Source organism: Zootoca vivipara, chromosome 2 (assembly GCF_963506605.1).
Source record: "Zootoca vivipara chromosome 2, rZooViv1.1, whole genome shotgun sequence".
NCBI lineage: Eukaryota > Metazoa > Chordata > Lepidosauria > Squamata > Lacertidae > Zootoca > Zootoca vivipara.
In genome coordinates, this window is record NC_083277.1 from 2,794,223 (window position 1) to 2,818,131 (window position 23,909).

At 48.0% G+C, this 23,909-nt stretch overlaps 1 protein-coding gene across 1 annotated transcript in view; it reads left to right on the forward strand.

Moving 5' to 3' along the window:
• The first annotated feature begins 1,904 nt into the window (after nt 1–1,904).
• Nucleotides 1,905–23,909, forward strand: part of LOC132591246 (zinc finger protein 208-like) — a 39,134-nt gene continuing 17,129 nt past the window's right edge. Inside the window, 2 exon segments of the mRNA XM_060268898.1 lie at nt 1,905–4,742; nt 9,117–11,728. Coding sequence (XP_060124881.1) covers nt 9,230–11,728 — 2,499 coding nt within the window. The 5' untranslated portion in view covers nt 1,905–4,742; nt 9,117–9,229.

Sequence of the window (23,909 nt, forward strand, 5' to 3'; positions counted from 1 at the left end):
GGGACCCTCAGGGGCGGAGGGAGGAGGGCAGAGGAAGTTAGGGGGCTGAGGGAGGAAAGGAAGCATCTATGGGGGAGGAATCAAAGCCATATTGGAGAAAGAGAGATAGATTTGGGGGCTGCCTGCCTTGACTTCTCCCACCTGCCCAGGAATCTGCCATGACTTCAAGTCGACCAGGGAGAGATCCTTGAACAGGAGGCCTGATCCAACCCACCCTCTCCTCCCATGAAGCTCAGTCCTTGCCCTGCCATAAGTCCCAGGTCAGCTCCTGCATGGGGCGCTGGGGGCTGTTATAGCGAGTCCAACCATTGGAGGAAAGAGGAAAGGGAGGAAGCCCACTTTATTATTTCCGCCCTTTGAGGCTTTTGTCTTGTCAACTACAGTCTCTCCCACATGCCTGTGTCTCTGTGGAGAAACATCTAAAGGGTTCCTAAAGGTAAAGGTAAAGTGACCCCTGACCATTAGGTCCAGTCGTGACTGACTCTGGGTTGCAGCGCTCATCTCGCATTATTGGCCGAGGGAGCCAGCGTACAGCTTCCAGGTCATGTGGCCAGCTTGACAAAGCCGCTTCTGGCGAACCACAGCAGCACATGGAAACACCATTTACCTTCCCGCCGGAGCGGTACCTATTTATCTACTTGCACTTTGAGGTGCTTTTGAACTGCTAAGTTGGCAGGAGCTGGGACCGAGCAACAGGAGCTCACCCCATCGCAGGGATCTGAACCGCCAACCTTCTGATTGGCAAGCCCTAGGCTCTGTGGTTTAACCCACAGCACCACCTGCGGCCCTAAAGGGTTCCTACCCAGAGATACCTGTGCCCCACTCCTCTCCATTCCACCAGGTTTCCATTATTCCCACTATATCAGTTCTCACATCTGTGGGATTTAAGGGATTGGGAAGATTGTTATGGAAATGGGTGGGGTTCCTCCCCAGCATGTGTATTTATCATTACAACTAGCTGACCCGGCCACGCGTTGCTGTGGTTCTTTTCTGTGATCCCCCCCCTGTCCCGATCCATGACGTATCCTGCCCCTCCTCCCTCCACCCCGGCTCATCCCTGTGTTTCGGTAGGATATCCTTCCCTCTGTTGTCCCTGGGGAGTGTTGGCCCCTCCCCCATGTATCTCCATACCTTGGCCCCCACCCTTGGAGAAGGAACTGTTAGGTTCTGGGTTTTATTTCCCAGTATTTACTTTTGTCTGAGCCCTCTGTTGTCCCTGGGGAGTGTTGGCCCCTACCCCCGGTATCTTCCTACATTGGCCCCCAGCCTTGGAGAAGGAGCTGTCAGTTTCTGGGTTCCATTTCCCAGTATTTACTTTTGTCTGAGCCCTCTGTTGTCCCCTCCCCCCTGTATCTCCATACATTGGCCCATGCGCACGCATCGTGAGCATTTCTATATATTTAGATTAAGGATCGGGGGTGATAATGTGCCCTGGGAGGCAGAGAACTACTTAAAAAATCCCGAGGGGGGGTGTCAAATAGCGAAGCCCCATAGCTCCGTAGCAACAGACAGGCCCAGACAGATGGAGGGGGGTCATATGGGCCACCTGGCGCGGGCCTCCAAATCTAAAGGGGGTCTCGGTCTGCATATTCACAATCAGTAAAATGGAAAAAGTAACAAAAGGGTTAAAAACAGGGCCACATTATCTTATCTACCTGGCCCAGGCCTCTGTCTGGCCCTGCAAGGGCATAGCTGCCAAGTTTTCCTTTTTCTCACGAGGAAGCCTATTCAGCATAATGAAATTTCCCTGAAAAAAAGGGATAACTTGGCAGCTATGCTGCAAGGGCCTGGCAGCAGAAGGCGCGTTCTGAAGTACCTGAGTTGTTCAGTTCCATAAAAAACCCAGGAAGTGGCAAGGGGAAGGTAGGGGATTGTAAATGGGGGGGGGGTAGCCACTGGAAATATCTGAGGACTTAAACTGGGGAGAGAAAGTGCATGGTTGTGTGTTTTTTTTAAAAAAAGACACAGAGGCTTACAATCAGTTGTTTCTCCTAAAATAAGACATACCCATAAAATAAGCCATAGCAGGATTTCTAAGCATTTGCGCAATATAAGCCATACCCCAAAAATAAGACATAGTGATAGGCGCAGTTCTGGAGGGCCCCAAGGAAGAGGCAAGGCTGGACACGTAATAATAAATAAGACATCCCCTAAAAATAAGCCAATGTGGGTTTTTTTTTAAGGAATAATAAATATAAGACAGTGTCTTATTTTCGGAGAAACACGGTAAAGTCTAGGTTAAAAGGGGAACAACTGCCCTTACTTAAAATGGCCGCCATAGCCTCGCATGTGACACAACGGTCACTAAATTATAAAGCGAAAAACCCTCACTGTGCCCCCAAGTGCGTGTTAGGAGAAATTATGAACAACTGCCTAATGCTGTCAGGCGTTTATTAATGCAGCCGCCGGGACAGGTTTTGGTTGGGCTTGGGGTGGAATGGCTGTTTTAGTGGCTGTTGGACAGTTGCCCCCCCCACCCTACGTCAGCCCATGACCTATTTGGGCTCCTCCTCCCACCCAGGGCTCCTTTCGGGATAGTATTTAAAGGGTTATAGAGCTGAGGCCTAGTCCGTAAAATGGAGCCTAGGCCTAGTCTTTAGGCTGTAAAGTAGAAGCGAGCCCTTGGCTTGGGCTAGTATTTAAATGTGACCCGAGGCCTCCGCCCTGCATCTCCATTCCTTGGCCCTGGCCTGACTCTGTGGGTTGTCTGGTAATAGACCCCCTTCAGATCCCCCTGAGCCTCAGAGTCCCCCTGTTTTACAGGATATTGTGGCGGAGGCGGGGTTTGTGGGTGTGGTGCATTGTTGTGGCTAATCCCTGTGATTGGCCCCACGTGTCCCGATCCATGATCTATTCTGTCCCCCCCCCCCCGTGACCAGCGTATCTCATGACGTTTTGAAGGATGGTATTTATTGGGGGGGGGTATTGCTGCTAAATTGTAAAGTAAAAACCCCTTGCCGTGCCCCCAAGTGCGTTGCTGTCGGTTATCCCCCCCCCTCGGGCCTAGTGGGGGCCTACATAAACAGAGGCCGTGCTGCGGCCTGTGATAATGGCTGCCTTGCTGATTTCATTTGCTTGGTTGATGATGATGTCATTTGGTTTGTGGGTGTGGCTTATATTTCACAGGAAGGGAGGGGGTGGAGGAGGGTATTACGCCACTTGAGGGCGCTGTTTGAGTTGGTGGGAAAGCAGGTCTGTACCTGCGCAGCTGTGCGATTTGAGGGATTTTTGCCCCCAACAACGCTCTGGGAGTGGCCTGGATCGTTGTGTCAAAATTTCAGGACGATCGGTCAAGCGGTTACGGAGAAAAGTGTCAAACGCAGTTTCACGATTTTTACATTTATATATATAGATTGTTATTGTTATTTATTTATTGAACCCCTCCCCAAACATAAATACATACTCTATCCACCTGTGGATTTATAGTCAGTGGTACGTCCAGCCCAATCTGCATCAGTATACCCAAACTTTTCAGGATTACTAACAGCTGGCAACCTCCATTTACAATTCATTGTGCCCTTCAAATACCGTACCCCCCCTTTTCACACCCGCACAGTCCTGTTCAGTGGGGGCATTTACCTTCCCACTAAGAATTCCCACAGCATTAGCTAAAACAGGTCTACAAGTGGTAACAAGATACAAAAGTCTACCAATTGCTGACCTGTATTCTATGTTGTCAGGCAATGGTTTCAAATCCTGCTGATTCCTTAAGAAGTCAGTAGCCATGGGCGTTGGAACTGGGTGTGCATCTTGCATTTGCAAATTCTGGATAAGGTCATGAATCTTTTGCCGTTGATTTAGAAGAAATGACCCATCTTCTTCTCTTTCAACTTGGATTCTGAGGTAGTTCTGGATCTTTCCCAGTTCCTTGACCTCAACCTCTTTGCTTAGGTGTTTCACAGCCTGTACATAGTGTCTGTCATTTGCTGTGGCAAGAATCAAGTCCTCAACAAACGCTAAAACGTATGAAAAATGGTCCATCACTTGACTTGCTGTGCAGGCACTTGTCGGCATGGCCTTGCTTGTACCCAAGCTGCATCAGCATTTTGTGCAGTTTCTGATTCCAGGCCCTAGCAGTCTGCTTAAGTCTATAAAGTCCCATTTGCAGTTGGCTCACTAAAGGTCCCTCATGTGGTTTAATAAAACCTTAAGGTTGCTTCTGAAATTTGACCATGAAGAAAGGCAATTGCAATGTCAATGTACCTAATTTCCATTTGCTTGGCGGCTGCAATGCTCAAAGGCATTCTTATGCTGCTGTACCTCACAGCCATACCTCATAATCTTTGCCATAGCGTTGAGAAAAGCCTTGCGCTGCACTTATTCTTTTGCCCCTTTCTTAATCTTAAACAGCCACTTACTTTGTATGGCCTTCTTACCGGGAGGTAGGTCAGTAAGGGTCCATGTCTTATTTTGATGCAGTGCATCCATCTCTTGTGCGGCCTTCCTCCAGAGAGAGGCTTCTGCAGTTTGCATCTCCTCCCATGTAGAAGGTTCTTGAGGTGACGGCGACCCTGTGAAGTAGGAGAGTCATACGGGTGGGACACCTCTGTTGGTTCTGGATGAGCATCTAACCTGTGGTTCCAGGACTGCATCAGCTTCCTCATCCTCCTCCAGTGCTGGCATGTCTCCATACGGATCCTCCTCTTCATCTCTGGTACCGCTAGGAGTCTGGTCCTCTGCCTCCTCTCCTTTTGCATCGCCTGTGGAGGGGGCTGTGACCTTGGAAGACAGCTCTGGACGTGGTAAGGTTAATGAAGAAAGTGCACAAGATTTGGGACTTTTTCTGACTCCTCACATAAATCCACAAGACTATTTTTTCGTCTCATCCTTGTTGTGCTCATCAAAGCATTTAGCTCCTTTGGCTGGCAATCTGTTCTAGAGATATACTGCAGGACTTGCTGCATCCGCCCACAGCTTTCTGGGGTAGGGATGCATATTTTAACAGGAATCTAGTTGTCTCCATGATAGACCTAAACTTTCTCTCAGCTATGGAGTTTTGTTGTGGTGTGTAGGGAATTGTGGTTACATGTTCAATTCCCTCCTTCGCCAGGAGAGTTTGCATTTCATGTGAGCAGTACTCATCCCCATTGATTCTGAACAATCAAATTCTTTTTTTATAGTACCAAGTGCGTTCAGATCTCCCCTTCTTTTCCTTACCTTGTTTATAAGGATGGGGTTTAATTGCCTTTGGAGCCTTACAGTTTCTTGCAGTCTGGTCTTCTTTGTTACAATTAAAGCACACAATTTTTCTGGGTGTGTCTCTGGTCTTTGCAATCTGTTTAGAAGCATAATTAGTGTCTCCATACATGTGCTCTAAATCCTATAAGATTTGAGACGCATCATCTCTTGCAGTCAATAATGGATAACTACTCATCATGGAGCCAATCTAAAATGATGGTTCTGGCTTTACTATTCTTCAGCCTCCATGCTGGCTAAATCCTCTTCACTCAGAACCATAGAGTTGGAAGAGACCACAAGGGCCATCAAGTCCAACCCCCTGCCAATCAGAAAACACCATCAAAGCATTCCTGACATAATAATAATAATAATAATAATAATAATAATAATAATAATAATAATATATTTATTGATACCCTGCCCATCTGGCTGGGTTGCCCCAGCCACTCTGTGAGGCTTCCAACCAAATATTAAAAACAATACAGCATCAAACATTAAAAACGTCCCTAAACAGGGCCATCTTCAGTTGTTTTTTAAAAGTAAAATGGCTGCTTATTGCCTTGACATCTGCTGAGAGGGCATTCCACAGGGCGGGTGCCACTACCGAGAAGGCCCTCTGTCTGGTTCCCTGTAACCTCACTTCTCGCAATGATGGAACCGCCAGAAGGCCCTCGGTGCTGGATCTCAGTGGCTGAATGATGGGGGTGGAGATGCTCCTTCAAGTATACAGGACCGATGGCTGTCAAGCCTCCGCTTAAAGATCTCCAAAAAAGGAGACTCCACCACACTCCTTGGAAGTAAATTCCACTGTCAAACAGCTCTTACTGTCAGGAAATTCTTCCTAATGTTTAGGTGGAATCTTCTTTCTTGTAGCTTGAATCCACTGCTCCATCTCCTCTTCTCTGGAGCAGCAGAAAACAACCTTTCTCCCTCCTTTATATGACATCCTTTTAGGACTTCCGGTTTGCTGCCATTGCCGAGCGGCGGGGGGTAACCTCGGTCTCCGAGGCCCCCAGCGCTGTAGAGGAGGTGGTGTCACAGGCGCGCTGTGACCCCTCGGGAAAACCCCAGATCGGGCTTTCTGGGGACGTGGAGACCCAGCAGTGTTCCGTGAAGTCTCCCTCGCTGCCCGGTAAGCTCTTTTAAGAGCCCCGAGAGCAGGCAGAGTGGAGACGGAGACTTGGGTCAATTCGCTACCTCAGCAGTGTGAAGCTCCGAGCCGACGACACAGGGACTATTATGCTTGGGCAAAAGAAAAAGACTGTACATGGAATTGTGCTCCCCTAGTGAGAGAGGGGGAGCACAATCCAGGCAGTGGACAAGATATCTGGGGGGATGAAAGTGTGAAAAAAGAAGAACGGTGTGGGATTTGGGTTAAAGAACTAGAACAGCAGAATGGGAGGGTGAGAGGGTGGTATGGATTGGAGTGGACCAGAGCAGGTGTGGGATGAAAAGTGTTTATGATTAATGAGGGGACGGATTAAAAAGGTCTGAAACTGGAATGTTTTAAGGAGTTAGTCGGTGCATCTGGGGAACCGGACTCTAGGGGAGGGAGGGTCGATCTAGGATAATGTATTAAAGTAGATATGATAGAAGTTATAAATTTGGAATGTTGTGAAGGGAAGCGAGGCCTGCCCCCTCCCTTCTGCCCTCTGCTGCTGCTTCTACCACTTTCTTCTTCTGTCCCCGGATTAGCTCGCTTGTCCTTTAAAAACCCATTAGTTCCTCTTGTGAAATAATGTCGCCACCTTCCCTCGCTCTCTCCCCGACCGCCTATTATTGAGGAGAGCTGGCTTGGCTAAACAGCCTCACCAGAAGGCTCCCAGGTGTTTTCATCGGGAAACGGGGTTACTTTTAAATGTTCCAGAGAGAGCTTCTGAGGCAGAGCTGAGGGAACAAAGTGTGCTTCGGAGGCAGGCACAAAGCAGCCCTCTCGACCGCCTCCCGCCAGCTTTCTGCCCTCAGCGCTCCAGGCTGAGGTTGGGAAGGAAAGGGCTGGGCAGTCTCAGGCAGGTGGGGGAGTGAGCCCAGTGCGGCGGTGGGAGGGGGCGTTGCTCAGCATTGGGGTGGTGGCGGTGACACCAGGGCCACGGCCATGCTTGCCCTTACCAGCCCTCCGCAGGAGAAGGAGAGGGAGCGACTGCCACCGCCAAGAAGAGGGCAAGGAAGCAGCCTCACGGCTTTGGCCCCGCCTAATCTCTCTCCCGATCTTGCCGATCAGCTGCTGAGCGGCTTCCTTTAACACCCCATTCATTTTTCTTTAAAAAAAAAATACAATGTGCTTTTCGCCCCTGAGGAATTTGGCTCCAGGGACCACGCCTTCGCTCCATAGGGCGGACAGAGATTTTCCCTTACTCTTGAGGAGGAAAAAAAGTGCATCCCATGGAGCGAAAAATACAGTATCAATTGTTTTACCCTCATTTTTATTTAACATTGTTTTGTGGACTTCCTCAAATCCCATCCTTCTGATTTTCATTGTTTTTATCCTTAGCAGTTTTCATATATCAAAACTTCAACCCTTATCCTAGAAACAAAACATTATTTCAAACTAATTATATTTCTAAAACTTTCCTCTCTTATTTCTTTTTCACTTTTTATCCACCTCCTCCTATCCCCCCATCCCTGGTCCTCCTCCTGCCACGAGGTCCCAGGGTGAACGGACAGTTGGAGGTGGTCCTTTTTTAAAGTTAAGCTTCTCCCTACCACCCCCTCCAGAGCCCCCCCCAGAGCCTCCCCCTGCCACCAAGAGGCTCCAGGGCAGAAAGAGGAACAGAAGCAGAAATCCGCTCAACTATCTAATTCCCTACCATTGCTATTTAACTATGCTAAACCTGTTTCTCAATTCACACATTACATTATCATATTTTCCCTCCCTAGCCTAAATCTCCTTCAAAGAATAAAAAATAAATAAAAAAAGATCCTACAATTAATCATTCCTTTTAATTTCACGTATATCATCTACATTTTTTCCTTCAACTTCAGCCTCTTCCTCCCCCCGGTCTCGTCTTCCTCAATCGATACAGCAAGTTCCATAATATAGCCCAAATTCAAAACCATTTTTATCCAATCCTACAAAACGACAATTTCCTTTTTTTCTTCATCCGACTCCCGTTCTGACCTGTTTTTAGCCCAAAATTCTGTCCTCCCCTCCCTCTGCTCTCCTGATACCATAAAGACTCCCTTGCCAGTCATTAGTCATAACATTTTCCTTAAGTCCCAATAATGGTTCTTGTTCTTCCGTCCCTGGGTTAACAAAGTTCCATGATACTACTTTGTAGATTTTCTCTCCATCTTGGAGCCTTCCTTCTTTTTTTCCTTAAAAATCTTTCACCTTGTCCCCAGGAACTAATTCTTCCTTTTTTCTTTTCTTCACTGTAATTTCTTGTATTTCCAATCCATCTTCCTTGTCCTCCAATATTTTATTATTCCTTTCCATCAGAGTTAGCGGTCTTTGTCCATGTACCGCAGCTCTACGTCCTCACTCTCGGGGGCTCAAAACAGAGCTGAACCGGGGAGGAGGGAGCCCGTAAATGGTGCCCGCCGGACATTCAGCCCCCAAAACGCTTGATTGGGTTTTTTTGGGGGGGGGTCGGCTGTGCTCGAGTGGTTCTGCCCACCTCTGAAGCACTGAGATCCGCTCCGCTGAATGGACCTCCGACTGGAGAAGATGGCGCAGTCAACCGGAAGTTCAGAGCAGCTCCCTTTCCTGTGAGAAACCTCATTATTTAAAAAGTAAATACCACAGTTCAACCATATTCTGAGATAATGCTGCTTCATTAACGAAGATTAAGGGTTATGAAAGGTTGATGATGCACTACCATTATTTCACATTAGTTCCTTTCCATTTCCCAAAAATGTGGAACATAGGGGGGACAGGATAGAATATATGAGATGTTAAAATAAGAGCAGGTGCTAATATTCCTTTCTTCTCCTTGTAGAAAACAAATCGGATTTCCTCCCCACTTCGCCCTCCAAACCAGACAATGAAGAAGGCAGTCAGAATTCTGTGGGGCCATGTTCAATGTGAATAACGAAGAAGCCATTTAAATACATGGAGTGTGGAAAGAGAAAGGAGAAACAATTTGAAAGTATGGAGTGTGGGAAGAGCTTCAGTCACAGTGGAACATTTAGAATTCATCAACGGAGTCACATAGGAGAGAAACCATTTAAATGCATAGATTGTGGAAAGAGCTTCAGTCAGAGTGGACACCTTAGAAACCATCAACGGATTCACACAGGAGAGAAACCATATAAATGTATGGAGTGTGGAAAGAGCTTCAGACAGAGTGGAGACCTGAATTCACATCATCGAACTCACACAGGACAGAAACCATTTAAATGCATAGAGTGTGGAAAGAGCTTCAGAAAGAGTGGACACCTTAGAAACCATCAACAGATTCACACAGGAGAGAAACCATTTAAATGCATAGAGTGTGGAAAGAGCTTCAGTCAGAGTGGACACCTTAGAATTCATCAACGGACTCACACAGGAGAGAAACCATTTAAATGCATGGAGTGTGGAAAGAGCTTCAGTCAGACTGGACAACTTAGAATTCATCAACGGACTCACACAGGAGAGAAACCATTTAAATGTATGGAGTGTGGAAAGAGCTTCAGTCACAGTGGAACACTTAGAATTCATCAACGGAGTCACATAGGAGAGAAACCATTTAAATGCATAGAGTGTGGAAAGAGCTTCAGTGACAGTGGAAACCTTAGAATTCATCAACGGAGTCACATAGGAGAGAAACTATTTAAATGCATGGAGTGTGGAAAGAGCTTCAGACAGACTGGACAACTTAGAATTCATCAACGGACTCACACAGGAGAGAAACCATTTAAATGCATGGAGTGTGGAAAGAGCTTCAGTCACAGTGGAACACTTAGAATTCATCAACGGAGTCACATAGGAGAGAAACCATTTAAATGCATAGAGTGTGGAAAGAGCTTCAGTGACAGTGGAAACCTTAGAATTCATCAACGGAGTCACACGGGGGAGAAACCATTTAAATGTATGGAGTGTGGAAAGAGCTTCAGTCAGAGTGGAGGCCTTAGAAACCATCAACGGATTCACACAGGAGAGAAACCATTTAAATGCATGGAGTGTGGAAAGAGCTTCAGTCACAGTGGAACACTTAGAATTCATCAACGGAGTCACATAGGAGAGAAACCATTTAAATGTATGGAGTGTGGAAAGAGCTTCAGTCAGACTGGAAAACTTAGAATTCATCAACGCACTCACACAGGAGAGAAACCATTTAAATGTATGGAGTGTGGAAAGAACTTCAGTCAGAGTGGAGACCTGAATTCACATCATCGAAATCACACAGGAGAGAAACCATTTAAATGCATAGAGTGTGGAAAGAGCTTCAGTCAGAGTGGACACCTTAGAATTCATCAACGGACTCACACAGGAGAGAAACCATATAAATGCATGGAGTGTGGAAAGAGCTTCAGTCAGCGTGTACACCTTAGAATTCATCAACGGACACACACCGGAGAGAAACCATTTAAATGCATGGAGTGTGGAAAGAGCTTCAGTCACAGTGGAACACTTAGAATTCATCAACGGAGTCACATAGGAGAGAAACAATTTAAATGTATAGAGTGTGGAAAGAGCTTCAGTGACAGTGGAGCACTTAGAATTCATCAACGGATTCACACAGGAGAGAAACCATTTAAATGCATAGAGTGTGGAAAGAGCTTCAGTCAGAGTGGAGACCTTAGAAAGCATCAACGGATTCACACAGGAGAGAAACCATTTAAATGTATGGAGTGTGGAAAGAGCTTCAGTCACAGTGGGTGCCTTAGAATGCATAAACGGATTCACACAGGAGAGAAACCATTTAAATGCATGGAGTGTGGAAAGAGCTTCACTATTAGTGGACACCTTAGAACACATCAACGGACTCATATGGGGGAGAAGCCATTTAAATGCATGGTGTGTGGAAAGAGCTTCAGTCACAGTGGAACACTTAGAATTCATCAACGGATTCACACAGGAGAGAAACCATTTAAATGCATAGTGTGTGGAAAGAGTTTCAGTCGGAGTGAACACCTTAGAAACCATCAACGGATTCACTCAGGAGAGAAACCGTTTAAATGCATGGAGTGTGGAAAGAGCTTCATTCAGAGTGGACACCTTAGAAACCATCAACGGATTCACACAGGAGAGAAACCATTTAAATGCATGGAGTGTGGAAAGAGCTTCAGTCGGAATGGAGACCTTAGAAACCATCAACGGATTCACACAGGAGAGAAACCATTTAAATGCATGGAGTGTGGAAGGAGCTTCAGTCGGAGTGGACACCTTAGAAACCATCAACAGATTCACTCAGGAGAGAAACCATTTAAATGCATGGAGTGTGGAAAGAGCTTCAGTCAGAGTGGAAACCTTAGAAAGCATCAACAGATTCACTCAGGAGAGAAACCATTTAAATGCATGGAGCGTGGAAAGAGCTTCAGACAGAGTGGAAACCTTAGAAACCATCAACAGACCCACACTGGGGAAAAACCATTTAAATGCATGGAGTGCGGAAAGAGCTTCACTGTCAGTGGAAAGCTTAGAATTCATCAACAAACTCATACAGGGGAGAAGCCATATAAGTGCTAGGGAAGTCTATAGAGGTTCAGTTGTAGTGGAAGTTTTGTTGTTGTTGTTTAGTCGTTTAGTCGTGTCCAACTCTTCATGACCCCATGGACCATAGCACGCCAGGCACTCCTGTCTTCCACTGCCTCCCGCAGTTTGGTCAAACTCATGTTGGTAGCTTCGAGAACACTGTCCAACCATCTCGTCCTCTGTCGTCCCCTTCTCCTTGTGCCCTCAATCTTTCCCAACATCAGGGTCTTTTCCAAGGATTCTTCTCTTCTCATGAGGTGGCCAAAGTATTGGAGCCTCAGCTTCACGATTTGTCCTTCCAGTGAGCACTCAGGGCTGATTTCCTTAAGAATCGATAGGTTTTGTGAGGGACAGGGGATATCGCGAAGTCCCTCCCCTCCTGAGTTCAAGCCCATCCCCGAGCACAGGGGAAAGCAGAGGGAGCTCCGATTCCAGTGAGGAAGCAGGAAGTCGTGTCCGAGGCTCAGGCAGGGTAGCGGAGCCAGGGTCCCAGGTGGGACAGGAAGGGGCAAATAAGGGGGGGAGACCCATCCCCCCAACTCCGGAATTACGGAGAAAGAGGAGGGGAAAGAGGATGGGTCTTCCAAGGCTTTTGTGTTGGGGAAAGACGCGCCAAAAGCCATTCGGAGGTTCTGCAACGTAATGACCCCATCGTTCCGTGTAAATAGCAATGACTTCAGCACTGTAAATACGCAGCACCAATAAAAGAATAAAATGCAGAGCTGCGTAGCGTCGTTACTCTGAAGTAGCCTGCTCCGGCCACTGTGACAGCAACCTCCGAATCTTTTTTTGGGCTACTTTGGAGTTGCCGGGATGAGTGTGTCAGAGGCGGAGAAATGGCGGCAGATCGCGGAGAAAGCCCAGCAAGACCTGCAGCAGTTGGCGCAGCAGGCGCAGGGGGAATTAAAGGCAGCTAAAGAAGAAACCAAGAAGGTCCAGGACGACCGGCTACAACTTGCGGAACAGGTGAGAGCGCTCCAGGAAAGAGAGCAGCAATTAAGGGCGGTGGCGGTAGACCTCCAAAACAAGCTGGATGCAGAGAAAAACAAGGCGGGAGGGGCACCCCAAGTCCAAGTGCTGCCAGGAAGGAGAGCCGGGACCCTAGTAAGCAAGTTCAATGGAGACCCGAGGGAATATCATGGCTTTGAGACTGAGATTGTGTATGCTCTTGAGCTGCACCATAATGAGTTCCCTGATGATGAGCACAGGGTAGCGTTTATTGTGGAGCACCTTACCGGGGCAGCCAGGGAGTGGCTAAGACCGTTAATCGCAACAAAGAATCCTTGCATGAAGAATGTCAAACTATTTCTAGAAGGTTTGAAAACGATGTATTCGTCCGATAGTCATATGGACCAGACTAAGGAGGAACTTCATAATTTACGCCAAGGAAAAATGACAGTTCGCGAATATTGGGCGAAATTCACCATGCTGGTGCACAGACTGGGGTGGGAACTAGAGTCAGGCCCAATGCAAGCGGCGTTCTACTTGGGTTTGCATGAGGAGGTGAAGGATGAGCTCTCGAGAGGTCCAAAGCCCAGTAATATGGATCAGCTGAGCAAAGCGGCTCTGGCGGTGGGGGTGAGACAGGAATCCCGGTGGAGCGACAAGCAAGCAACGCGCGCAAAGCGGGCTTGGTTCCCACGGTCGCAGGAGAAGCCACTCCTCCAACAACCCTTTCAAGCCACGCCTGGGGCCAGCCAGGACCAGGAACCCATGCAGATTGATAGCGCGCGCGCGCGGGCTTTTCAAACCCCAGTGGCGCCAAGACGCAAGGAGGGAAGGGGCGGGAATTGCTTTCTCTGCAACTCCCCCCAGCATCTCGTCAGAGACTGCCCACATCGCAGGGAGTGGCAAGGAAAGGCGGGAACGGTTATGCCCTCCCCCACTGACGCAGCACCACAGCAGGGAAACGGGAAAGCCTGGCTGCAGGAGACAAGGGGCAGCAGCCAGGCACAGTCAGCAGACAACAGCCCCAGCCCGCCCACCCGCACAGAGAGGAGCAGAGCCAGCCCACCCCTCCCAGAGCAGGAGTGGTTCTAGAAGTGACGCTAACGCTCCCAAATGGCTATCCCCTGACAGTCCTCGCCTTAATTGACAGTGGTGCCTCAGCCAACTTCTTCTCGAGAAACTTTGCAGAAGAGCACCAGATCCAGCTTCTGCAGCTGGATTTTCCTCTGCACGTGGCAACCATTGACGGCAGAGAGTTGCTGGGAGGGGCCATCACTCATCAAACCCCCCCCATGAGAATGACGGTGGGAAGGCACTCAGAGACACTGGCATTCAACGTCACCACCATCTCAGACCCCCCCATCGTCTTGGGCATGAGCTGGCTGGCGCGCCACGACCCCTCCATCAGTTGGCACCAGAGATGCATCACGTTTGGGTCGGACTTTTGTCTGGAACATTGCATGCAGCACCAACCAGGGGAGGGGCCTCCGATAGCCACGGTGGCCACCATGCACGTCAAAGGGGGTGAGGCGATACCCAAGCCGTACTGGGACCTGCAGGAGGTCTTCAGCGAAGCGGAGTCCGACCACCTACCCCCGCACAGGCCTTTTGACTGCCAGATCAACCTGGTGCCAGGGGCAACTATACCCCCAGCCAAGCTGTACGCCATGTCAGACCAGGAACTGGAGGATCTGCGCGCTTTCATCGACAAGAACCTCAAGCGGGGGTTCATCAGAGAAAGCAAGGCAGCAGGGGGCAGCCCGGTCTTCTGGGTGGACAAGAAAGACACGCAACAGCGCCGTCTTGTGGTGGATTTTAGACGGCTGAATTCAGTGACAGAGCCAGTGGCTTTCCCCATGCCCAGAGTGGATGATCTCCTGACAGCGGCACGCAGGGGCAAGATTTTCACCAAGCTAGACCTGAGGGGGGCGTACAACTTGATCAGGATCCGGGAAGGCGATGAATGGAAAACCACGATGTTCACGCCTCTGGGCTCTTTTGAATATCTGGTGATGCCCTTCGGGTTGCAAGGGGGCTCAGCATGCTTCCAGGCCTTCATGCACCACGTCCTGGGGTCCCTCCTTTTCAAGAACTGCTTGGTCTTCCTAGATGACATCCTTATCTATTCCAATGACCCAGTGCAGCATGTGAAAGACGTCAGGGAGGTGTTGCAGCGCCTGAAGAACCACCTGTATGTGAAGCTGGAGAAGTGCAAGTTTCACACCAAAGAGGTGGACTTCCTGGGCTACAAGCTGTCAGACAAGGGGCTGGCGATGGACAAGGACAAGGTGCAGGCCATCCTGGACTGGCACAGCCCCAGGACGCGCAAGGATGCCCAACGCCTACTAGGCTTCGCCAACTTCTACAGGAAGTTCATCAAGAACTTCTCTCGCGTTACGGCTCCCATCACTGACTGCCTGAGAGGCAAGCAGAAGTTCAGGTGGACACCAGAGGCGCAAGCAGCGTTCGAAAGCCTCAAGAGGGTGTTCGCCTCAGACCAGAACCTGTTCCACGTGGTTCAGGATGCGCCCCTTCGCGTGGAGACAGATGCTTCTGATAGAGCTCTGGGCGCCATTTTGTTGCAACTGGACGCCAACAGAGAGTGGAGACCCTGTGCCTTCTGCTCCAGGAAGCTGACCCAGCCAGAGCGCAACTACACGGTGTTTGATAGGGAACTTCTTGCGATCCACGCTGCGTTCCAGCATTGGAGACACTTCCTGGTGGGCGCCAAGCACCCCATCCAGGTGTGCACAGACCACAAGAACCTGGAGTTCTGGAGAACTGCCAGGGTGCTCAACCAGCGGCAGATACGGTGGGCAGAGTTCTTCTCGAACTTCAACTTCTCCATCCACTACATCCCGGGGGAGCAGAATGTCAGGGCGGATGCCCTCTCCCGCAAACCGGAGTACATGGAGGAGGAGGCGCCACCGGCACCCAGGCACATTTCCCCCCCGTCAGCATGGTCCTGCGGAGCAGCAGTGGTGAGCGAGGCAGAACTCACAGCACTGACAGCAGCGGATGAATTTGCCAACCGCATCTTCAGAGAACTGAGAGGGGGGAGGGAGCAGGCGAAAGACTTTGCAGAACGCAGTGGGCTGCTTTTCTACAAGGGTGCACTGTACCTGCCCACCACCCAGCTTAGACGTAAGGTCCTCAAGCAGATGCACGACAACCCAACGGCGGGTCATTTTGGAAGGGACAAAACCACTCACCTAGTCATGAGACACTTCTGGTGGCCAGGGGTGCGGGAAGATGTTCGAGACTATGTACGGGGCTGTGACACCTGCCAGCGGGCAAAGGTGGTCAGAGCACCGCCAGCAGGATTGCTGGAGCCCTTAGCCACACCACATAGGCCGTGGGAAGTGGTGTCCATGGACTTCATCACAGATCTGCCTTCTTCCAGAGGCAAGACCGCAGTGTTGGTGGTGGTGGACCTTATGTCCAAAATGTGCCATTTTATACCGTGTGCCAGGGCGGTCTCCGCAGAAGAAACAGCCAAACTGTTTGTTGACCACGTCTTCAGACTGCATGGATTGCCCTTAAGAGTTATTTCGGATAGAGGCCGCCAATTTGTTTCCAGGTTCTGGCGGCGGCTCATGAACCTCCTGCAGGTGGAAGTCAGCTTGTCGACGGCTAGACACCCGCAGACTAATGGACAGGCGGAGAGGGTCAACGCCATCCTGCAGCAGTACCTCAGATGCTACGTCAGCCAGAGGCAAACAGACTGGGTGGATCGCCTGCCACTGGCAGAATTTGCCTACAATAATGCAGTGCACGTCTCCACAGGGGTGTCGCCCTTTAAGGCCAATTATGGGCGCGACCTCAGATCTTTCCCAGAGAGGGAGGGGGAGGGGGAGGAGGAGGAGGAGGGCCCGCAGGCTGAGGATTGGGCAGAGGAACTGGAGACGGTGCACCAGCAGCTCATAGAACACTTGGAGAGAGCCAAGGAAGCGTACAAGAAGGGGGCAGATCGCCACAGGCGACAAGGGGAGGTCATCAGGGTGGGGGACAAGGTTTGGTTGTCCTCGGAGGGCCTTCCCATCAGAGGGAGGTGCAAAAAGCTGGCGCCCAGAAGGTTGGGCCCCTTCACGGTCACGCAACAGGTCAACCCGGTGGCCTTCAGACTGGCACTGCCAGAGGACATGAGGGTGCATCCAGTGTTTCATAGATCGCTGCTGTCGCCGTACAGGGAAAGCAGCAGGCTCCGAGGCAGCGAACAAACCCCCGAGGGAGGGGGGGAGTGGGGAGGCAGGGAGCAACTCAATGAGGCCACGGCCATCCTGGATTCACGGAGGGGGGTGGGGGGCCTGGAGTACCTCATGGCATGGGAGGATGCTCCACCGTCCCAGAATGAATGGGTCCCAGCCACTCAGATACAGGAGGAATTCTTGGTGGAAGAATTTCACGCCCTCTTTCCCCACAGACCCAAGCCCTGGCACATGGAAGGGGAGGGGGAGGAGGAGGAAGCACGGGAGAGCAGTTCACCATGGCGTTGGGAAGCGGAGTTTGAGGAACCAGAAGACGAGGTATGGGTGTCACCGAGATCCACCCAGTCAGAGGCAGAAGCAGATTGGCAGCACATTTTTACCCCCACTAGCTCGGACGCCACGGACTTTTTGGGATTCCAGTCCTCCCAGGCGGAAGGGGGGGGCTCGCAGGACTGGGGGGAGGTGTTCACACCAACGGGCTCGGAAAGTACGGAGTTCTTAGGCTTCGAGTCGTCCCCGCCACCTGGGGGGGACTTGGGGAGGGGAGAAGGAGAGCTTGGGAGGGGGGTGGATGTGAGGGACAGGGGATATCGCGAAGTCCCTCCCCTCCTGAGTTCAAGCCCATCCCCGAGCACAGGGGAAAGCAGAGGGAGCTCCGATTCCAGTGAGGAAGCAGGAAGTCGTGTCCGAGGCTCAGGCAGGGTAGCAGAGCCAGGGTCCCAGGTGGGACAGGAAGGGGCAAATAAGGGGGGGAGACCCATCCCCCCAACTCCGGAATTACGGAGAAAGAGGAGGGGAAAGAGGATGGGTCTTCCAAGGCTTTTGTGTTGGGGAAAGACGCGCCAAAAGCCATTCGGAGGTTCTGCAACGTAATGACCCCATCGTTCCGTGTAAATAGCAATGACTTCAGCACTGTAAATACGCAGCACCAATAAAAGAATAAAATGCAGAGCTGCGTAGCGTCGTTACTCTGAAGTAGCCTGCTCCGGCCACTGTGACAGGTTTGATGTTCTTGCAGTCCATGGGACTCTCAAGAGTCTCCTCCAGCACCATAATTCAAAAGCATCAATTCCATATCCAGTTGTTCCATATCCAGTTCTAACTGTAGTTTCTTGTCCCACATAGAGATTTCTCAGGAGACAGATGAGGTGATCAGGCACTCCCATTTCTTTAAGAACTTGCCATAGTTTGCTGTGGTCGACACAGTCAAAGGCTTTTGCATAGTCAATGAAGCAGAAGTAGACGTTTTTCTGGAACTCTCTAGCTTTCTCCATAACCCAGCGCATGTTTGCTATTTGGTCTCTGGTTCCTCTGCCCCTTCAAAATCCAGCTTGCACTTCTGGGAGTTCTCGGTCCACATACTGCCTAAGTCTGCCTTGTAGAATTTTAAATTTGCTAGCGTGTGAAATGAGCGCAATTGTGTGCTAGTTGGAGCATTCTTTGGCACTGCCCTTCTTTGGAATTGGGATGTAGACTGATCTTCTCCAATCCTCTGGCCATTGCTGAGTTTTCCAAACTTGCTGGCATATTGGGTGTAGCACCTTAACAGCATCATCTTTTAAAATTTTAAATAGTTCAGCTGGAATATCATCACTTCCACTGGCCTTGTTATTAGCAGTGCTTTCTAAGGCCCATTTGACTTCACTCTCCAAGATGTCTGGCTCAAGGTCAGCAACCACACTACCTGGGGTGTACGAGACCTCCATATATTTCTGGTATAATTCCTCTGTGTATTCTTGCCACATCTTCTTGATGTCTTCTGCTTTTGTTAGGTCCTTACCACTTTTGTCCTTTATTATGGTAATCTTTGTACGAAATGTTCCTTTCATATCTCCAATTTTCTTGAACAGATCTCTGGTTTTCCCCATTCTATTGTTTTCCTCTATTTCTTTGCATTGCTCATTGAAGAAGACCCTCTTGTCTCTCCTTGCTGTTTTTGGAAATCTGCATTCAGTTTCCTGTATCTTTCCCTATCTCCCTTGCATTTTGCTTGCCTCCTCTCCTCCGCTATTTGTAAGGCCTCGTTGGACAGCCATTATGCTTTCTTGCATTTCCTTTTCCTTGGGATGGTTTTCGTTGCTGCCTCCTGTATAATGTTACAAGCCTCCATCCATAGTTCTTCAGGCACTCTGTCCACCAAATCTAAATCCTGAAACCTGTTCCTCACTTCCACTGTGTATTCATAAGGGATTTGATTTAGATTGTATCTTACTGGCCCAGTGGTTTTTCCTACTTTCTTCAGTTTAAGCTGGAATTTTGCTATAAGAAGCTGATGATCTGAGTTACAGTCAGCTCCAGGTCTTGTTTTTGCTGACTGTATAGAGCTTCTCCATCTTTGGCTGCAGAGAATATAATCAATCTGATTTCGATGCTGCCCATTTGGTGATATCCATGTGTAGAGTCGTCTCTTGTGTTGTTGGAAAAGAGTGTTTGTGATGACCAGCTTGTTCTCTTGACAGAACTCTATTAGCCTTTGCCCTGCTTCATTTTGAACTCCAAGGCCAAACTTGCTAGTTGTTCCTTTTATCTCTTGATTCCCTACTTTAGCATTCCAATCCCCTGTAATGAGAAGAACATCCTTCTTTGGAGTCATTTCTAGAAGGTGTTGTAAGTCTTCATAGAATTGGTCAATTTCACTTTCTTCAGCACCGGTAGTTGGTGCATAAACTTGGATTACTGTGATGTTAAAAGGTCTGCCTTGGATTCGTATCGAGATCATTCTGTCATTTTTGAGATTGCATCCCATTACAGCTTTTGCCACTCTTTTGTTGACTATGAGGGCCACTCTATTTCTTCTACAGGATTCTTGCCCACAGTAGTAGATATGATAGTCATCTGAACTGAATTCGCCCATTCCCTTCCATTTTAGTTCACTGATGCCCAGGATGTCAATATTTATTCTTGCCATCTCATTTTTGACCACATCCAGCTTACCATTATCCATGGTTCTTACATTCCAGCTTCCTATGCAATATTTTTCTTTACAGCACCGGACTTTCCTTTCGCTTCCAGGCATATCCACAACTGAGCGACCTTTCGGCTTTGGCCCAGCCGCTTCATCAGCTCTGAATCTACTTGTACTTGTCCTCCGCTCTTCCTCAGTAGCATGTTGGACGCCTTCCGACCTGAGGGGCTCATCTTCCAGCGTCATAATTTTTATATGCCTGTTGTCTTTGTCCATGGAGTTTTCTTGGCAGGGATACTGGAGTGGCTTGCCAGTTCCTTCTCCAGGTGGATCACGTTTAGTCAAAACTCTCCACTATGACCTGTCCATCTTGGGTGGCCCTGCATGGCATAGCTCATAGCTTCTCTGAGTTATTCAAGCCCCTTCGCCACGACAAGGCATTGATCCATGAAGAGGAAATTCTTAGAAACCATCAAAAGACTCTGAGGGGTAAATGCATGCAGCGTATGTGAGTTTCTGTTGTTTGTATGTAACATTGTCTAGACATGTATTTAAAGTAGTGAAGGAAACTTTTCACAATAGTAAGCATAATATAATATTTAATGTTTTGTTATATAGGGAGGAGGAGTGTGTTAGTCTCTGGAGTGTTGCTTCTGAATGAGGATGGAGTGAGAGTGAGCTGGTTCTGGTGTTTGGTGGAGGGAGGTGGAAATGTTTGTATCTGGGAATGGAGAGTTGCACAAAGTGGGGTTGAGACTGGGGGTGTTGATTTGGAAGCAGAGTTAGATTAATATTATAGGAACAGCAGCATCACTCCCACTGTTATAATTGCAATAATGGAACCATGAAGACACATAAAAAACTGAAAGCACCTACTTATATGCCGACGGTCATCTTGAAATCCTCACCTTTTCTTTTGATTTATAGATATATTGTGTATAGATATATTTGGTGACAGGAGAAATAAAAGGGGTATTTAGTGGCCTAACCAGGAAAGGTTCTGTTCCCAGTTGCACGTCTTTCATGAGGAGGGAAGGGGGCACAGGGAAGAAGGGGCCGTACCAGAGCATCTCAAAGCAATGTGCTGCGGGGGGGGGCACGGTGACACAAGTGTGTGTAGAATACTGTCCCCAAAATGACACGGGGAGAAACAATATGGATGAGTATAATGTGGAAGGAGGTTCAGGCTGGTCCCAAACCGAGAGTGCTAAGGGTCAACTTCCTCCAAATCCACCAGCTGCCCCAAGGCAGGAGCCACCTCTGGGCCCAGAGGGTGGAAAGCCTCCCTCCACCTTTGAAACAGGACATGATCCGACAGAGTCCTCCTGGCAGCAGAGCACAATGTGTATTATTGATGTAATTATCTTATTGTTGCTGTTGCCATCATGGACTGGCTGGATGCAGAGGAGGGGGGAGACCCCTCTTTTCGCTCTCCTAAATCTTCCACCATTCCTGCTTCATTGGATTCCATGAGTTCTAGTTTTATGAAAGGGGGGGGACTTTTCTCTATCCTCTTTCTCCATGCTATCTGATTAGTCAGTCACTCTTTTCTCGTCTTCTCTCCAATCTAAAAGGTCCCAAATACTGAACTGTGCACAGTACTCCAAATGTGTTCACACCCTAGATCTGCATGAGACCATTAGGATAGTAGCAGGTGTATGTTTTGCTAAATGCAAAATGGTTCTTTTATTAGATTCAGAAGCAATACAAGCGCAAGTGAGTGAGACGTTTTACAAAAATTCTTCTGAGCAGCAAGAAAAATATATGTTCCCATCTCAAGCTACCTGGGGGTCACTTCGGCCCTTTCTACCCCCAGGTAGCTTGAGATGCAAACTCCTTATTGCCATGCTAAAAATATAGATATTATATACAGGCTGTGCTCATGTTTTATGGCAAGACAGGCTTAGCTAGGCCACTCTGCATCAAAGGGTAAAAGGCAGGCCATACACCTCAGGCTTTTACTGAGCAGTGCATAGATAACACATCAAAGACTGTTTATAAGGAATAGAACAGGGGTCCCCAAACTAAGGCCCGGGGGCCGGATGTGGCCCAATCGCCTTCTAAATCCGGCCCGCGGACGGTCCGGGAATCAGCATGTTTTTACATGAGTAGAAGGTGTCCTTTTATTTAAAATGCATCTCTGGGTTATTTGTGCGGCCTGCCTGGTGTTTTTACATGAGTAGAATGTGTCCTTTTATTTAAAATAAATCTCTGGGTTATTTGTGGGACATAGGAATTCGTTCATATTTTCCCCCAAAATATAGTCCGCCCCCCTCCCAAGGTCTGAGGGACAGTGGACCGGCCCCCTGCTGAAAAAGTTTGCTGACCCCTGGAATAGAACATTGGAATGCAGAGCCAGATCTCCCTATCAGATCACTCCCTATCAGATCCATACAGTGTATTTCGAATCCCTTCCTTAAACATCCCCAGCATGGGATTTGCATTTTTCTGAGCCTCTGCACACGGGGTCAACATTTTCCCTGAGTTACCTAACATGACCCCAAGGTCGCGCTCCTGGTCCCTCCCCTCCTATCCTCAGCCTCTATGTGAAATTAATAATTTTTTTTGGCCCAACATGCATCTGTTTAATCTTGCTGACAATGAACTGGAACTGGGGATGTGAAGGCCTGGAAAACCCCCCGGAAAAATTCAGGGGGAAAAAACTGTTTTTTTTCCTGAAGCCTTTTTGTTTGTTTGTTTTTTGAAAAATTGGAAAAATAAAAAATAGATTATGGAATGTTTTATTTTAACATGATGAATAAAATATTTTAAATAAGGGGTTCAAATATTTTATAAATCATTTTTTAAAAAATATGTAAGGTATCAGATTATTCTAATTTCTGTGAGGACAAGCAAGTCCTAGGTTACAAACTGAACTCTCCAATGCAATAAAAAGATACATTTCTTCCTTTATGCTGTTGTCACCAGAAAAGAAAAAGGTTTCAGTTTTTTTTGTTTTTGCATTCGTGTGGTATGCATTGGTTCTGTTCCTCTTCACTAGGCCTCAAAGCACTGGAAGAAGATATAGGGCCTTCAAGTGTATGTGCTGTTGTGGCAATCAGATAAGTGTTATGAAAGAAAAAAGAAATGAAAATATTTTAAACATTAAATGCTGTAAGACAGTCTTTAAAAAGTGAAATAAACTAATTTAAGCATATAGTAGTAGCTAAAGTGGTTAACAGACCACACACATCAGTGTGAGGAAATACAGAAGGTCTCATGGACAAAACATGGGAGGTGGAGTAAGCATGTTGCATAGCAAACAGTGATGAATGCCAAGTTAAATTTCAGTTTATATTTTTTTAATATGCTCGTTGTGATAATTTTATGCCCATTAAAATTGTCCATAGTTATATTTTATGTTTCTAAAGTAACAGAATGACTTTCAATCTGGAAAAGAAAAAAGAAGTGCTAATGTAGCATTTTTCTTCTTCCAATTTTTCCAAAAATCTCCCCCCCCCCGTGGGGGTTTCCGAGCTTCAAAATTTCCGAAAGTTTTACATCTCTAACTGGAGCCCTGGCAGAATGAATGAATTGTGCCAACCTGGGTTTAATGACAAAGGGACATGTTGTTGTTGTGTTTAATGAAGAAGGGACATGTTGTTGTTGTTGTTGTTGTTGTTGTTGTTGTTGTTGTTGTTGTTGTTCTTCTTCTTCTTCTTCTTCTTCTTCTTCTTCTTCTTCTTCTTCTTCTTCTTCTTCTTCTTCTTCTTCTTCTTCTGAGAGCTGTCAACACTGAAGAGAGACTACAATATGTTGTAAATTTCTGAAAGGCTTTTCTCAGCGCTGGATTAAAGACTTTTAAGTTATGAAGAAGATTAAAAAATGAGAGTTAGAAACCAGACCGGACGTGACTTTAAGTATTAAGGATTGGAAATACAGTCAGCACCATTTCCTGCTCTGTTACTCCCATGAAATTTGAGATGACCAGTAAGATGGAAGACACAACATCTGACTTTGTTGACTTTGAAAAACTATTTTTGGAATTACTTTTGGACTTTAGAGATGAGATGCGTAAGCACAATGGAAAAGTACCAATCCCAACAGAGAA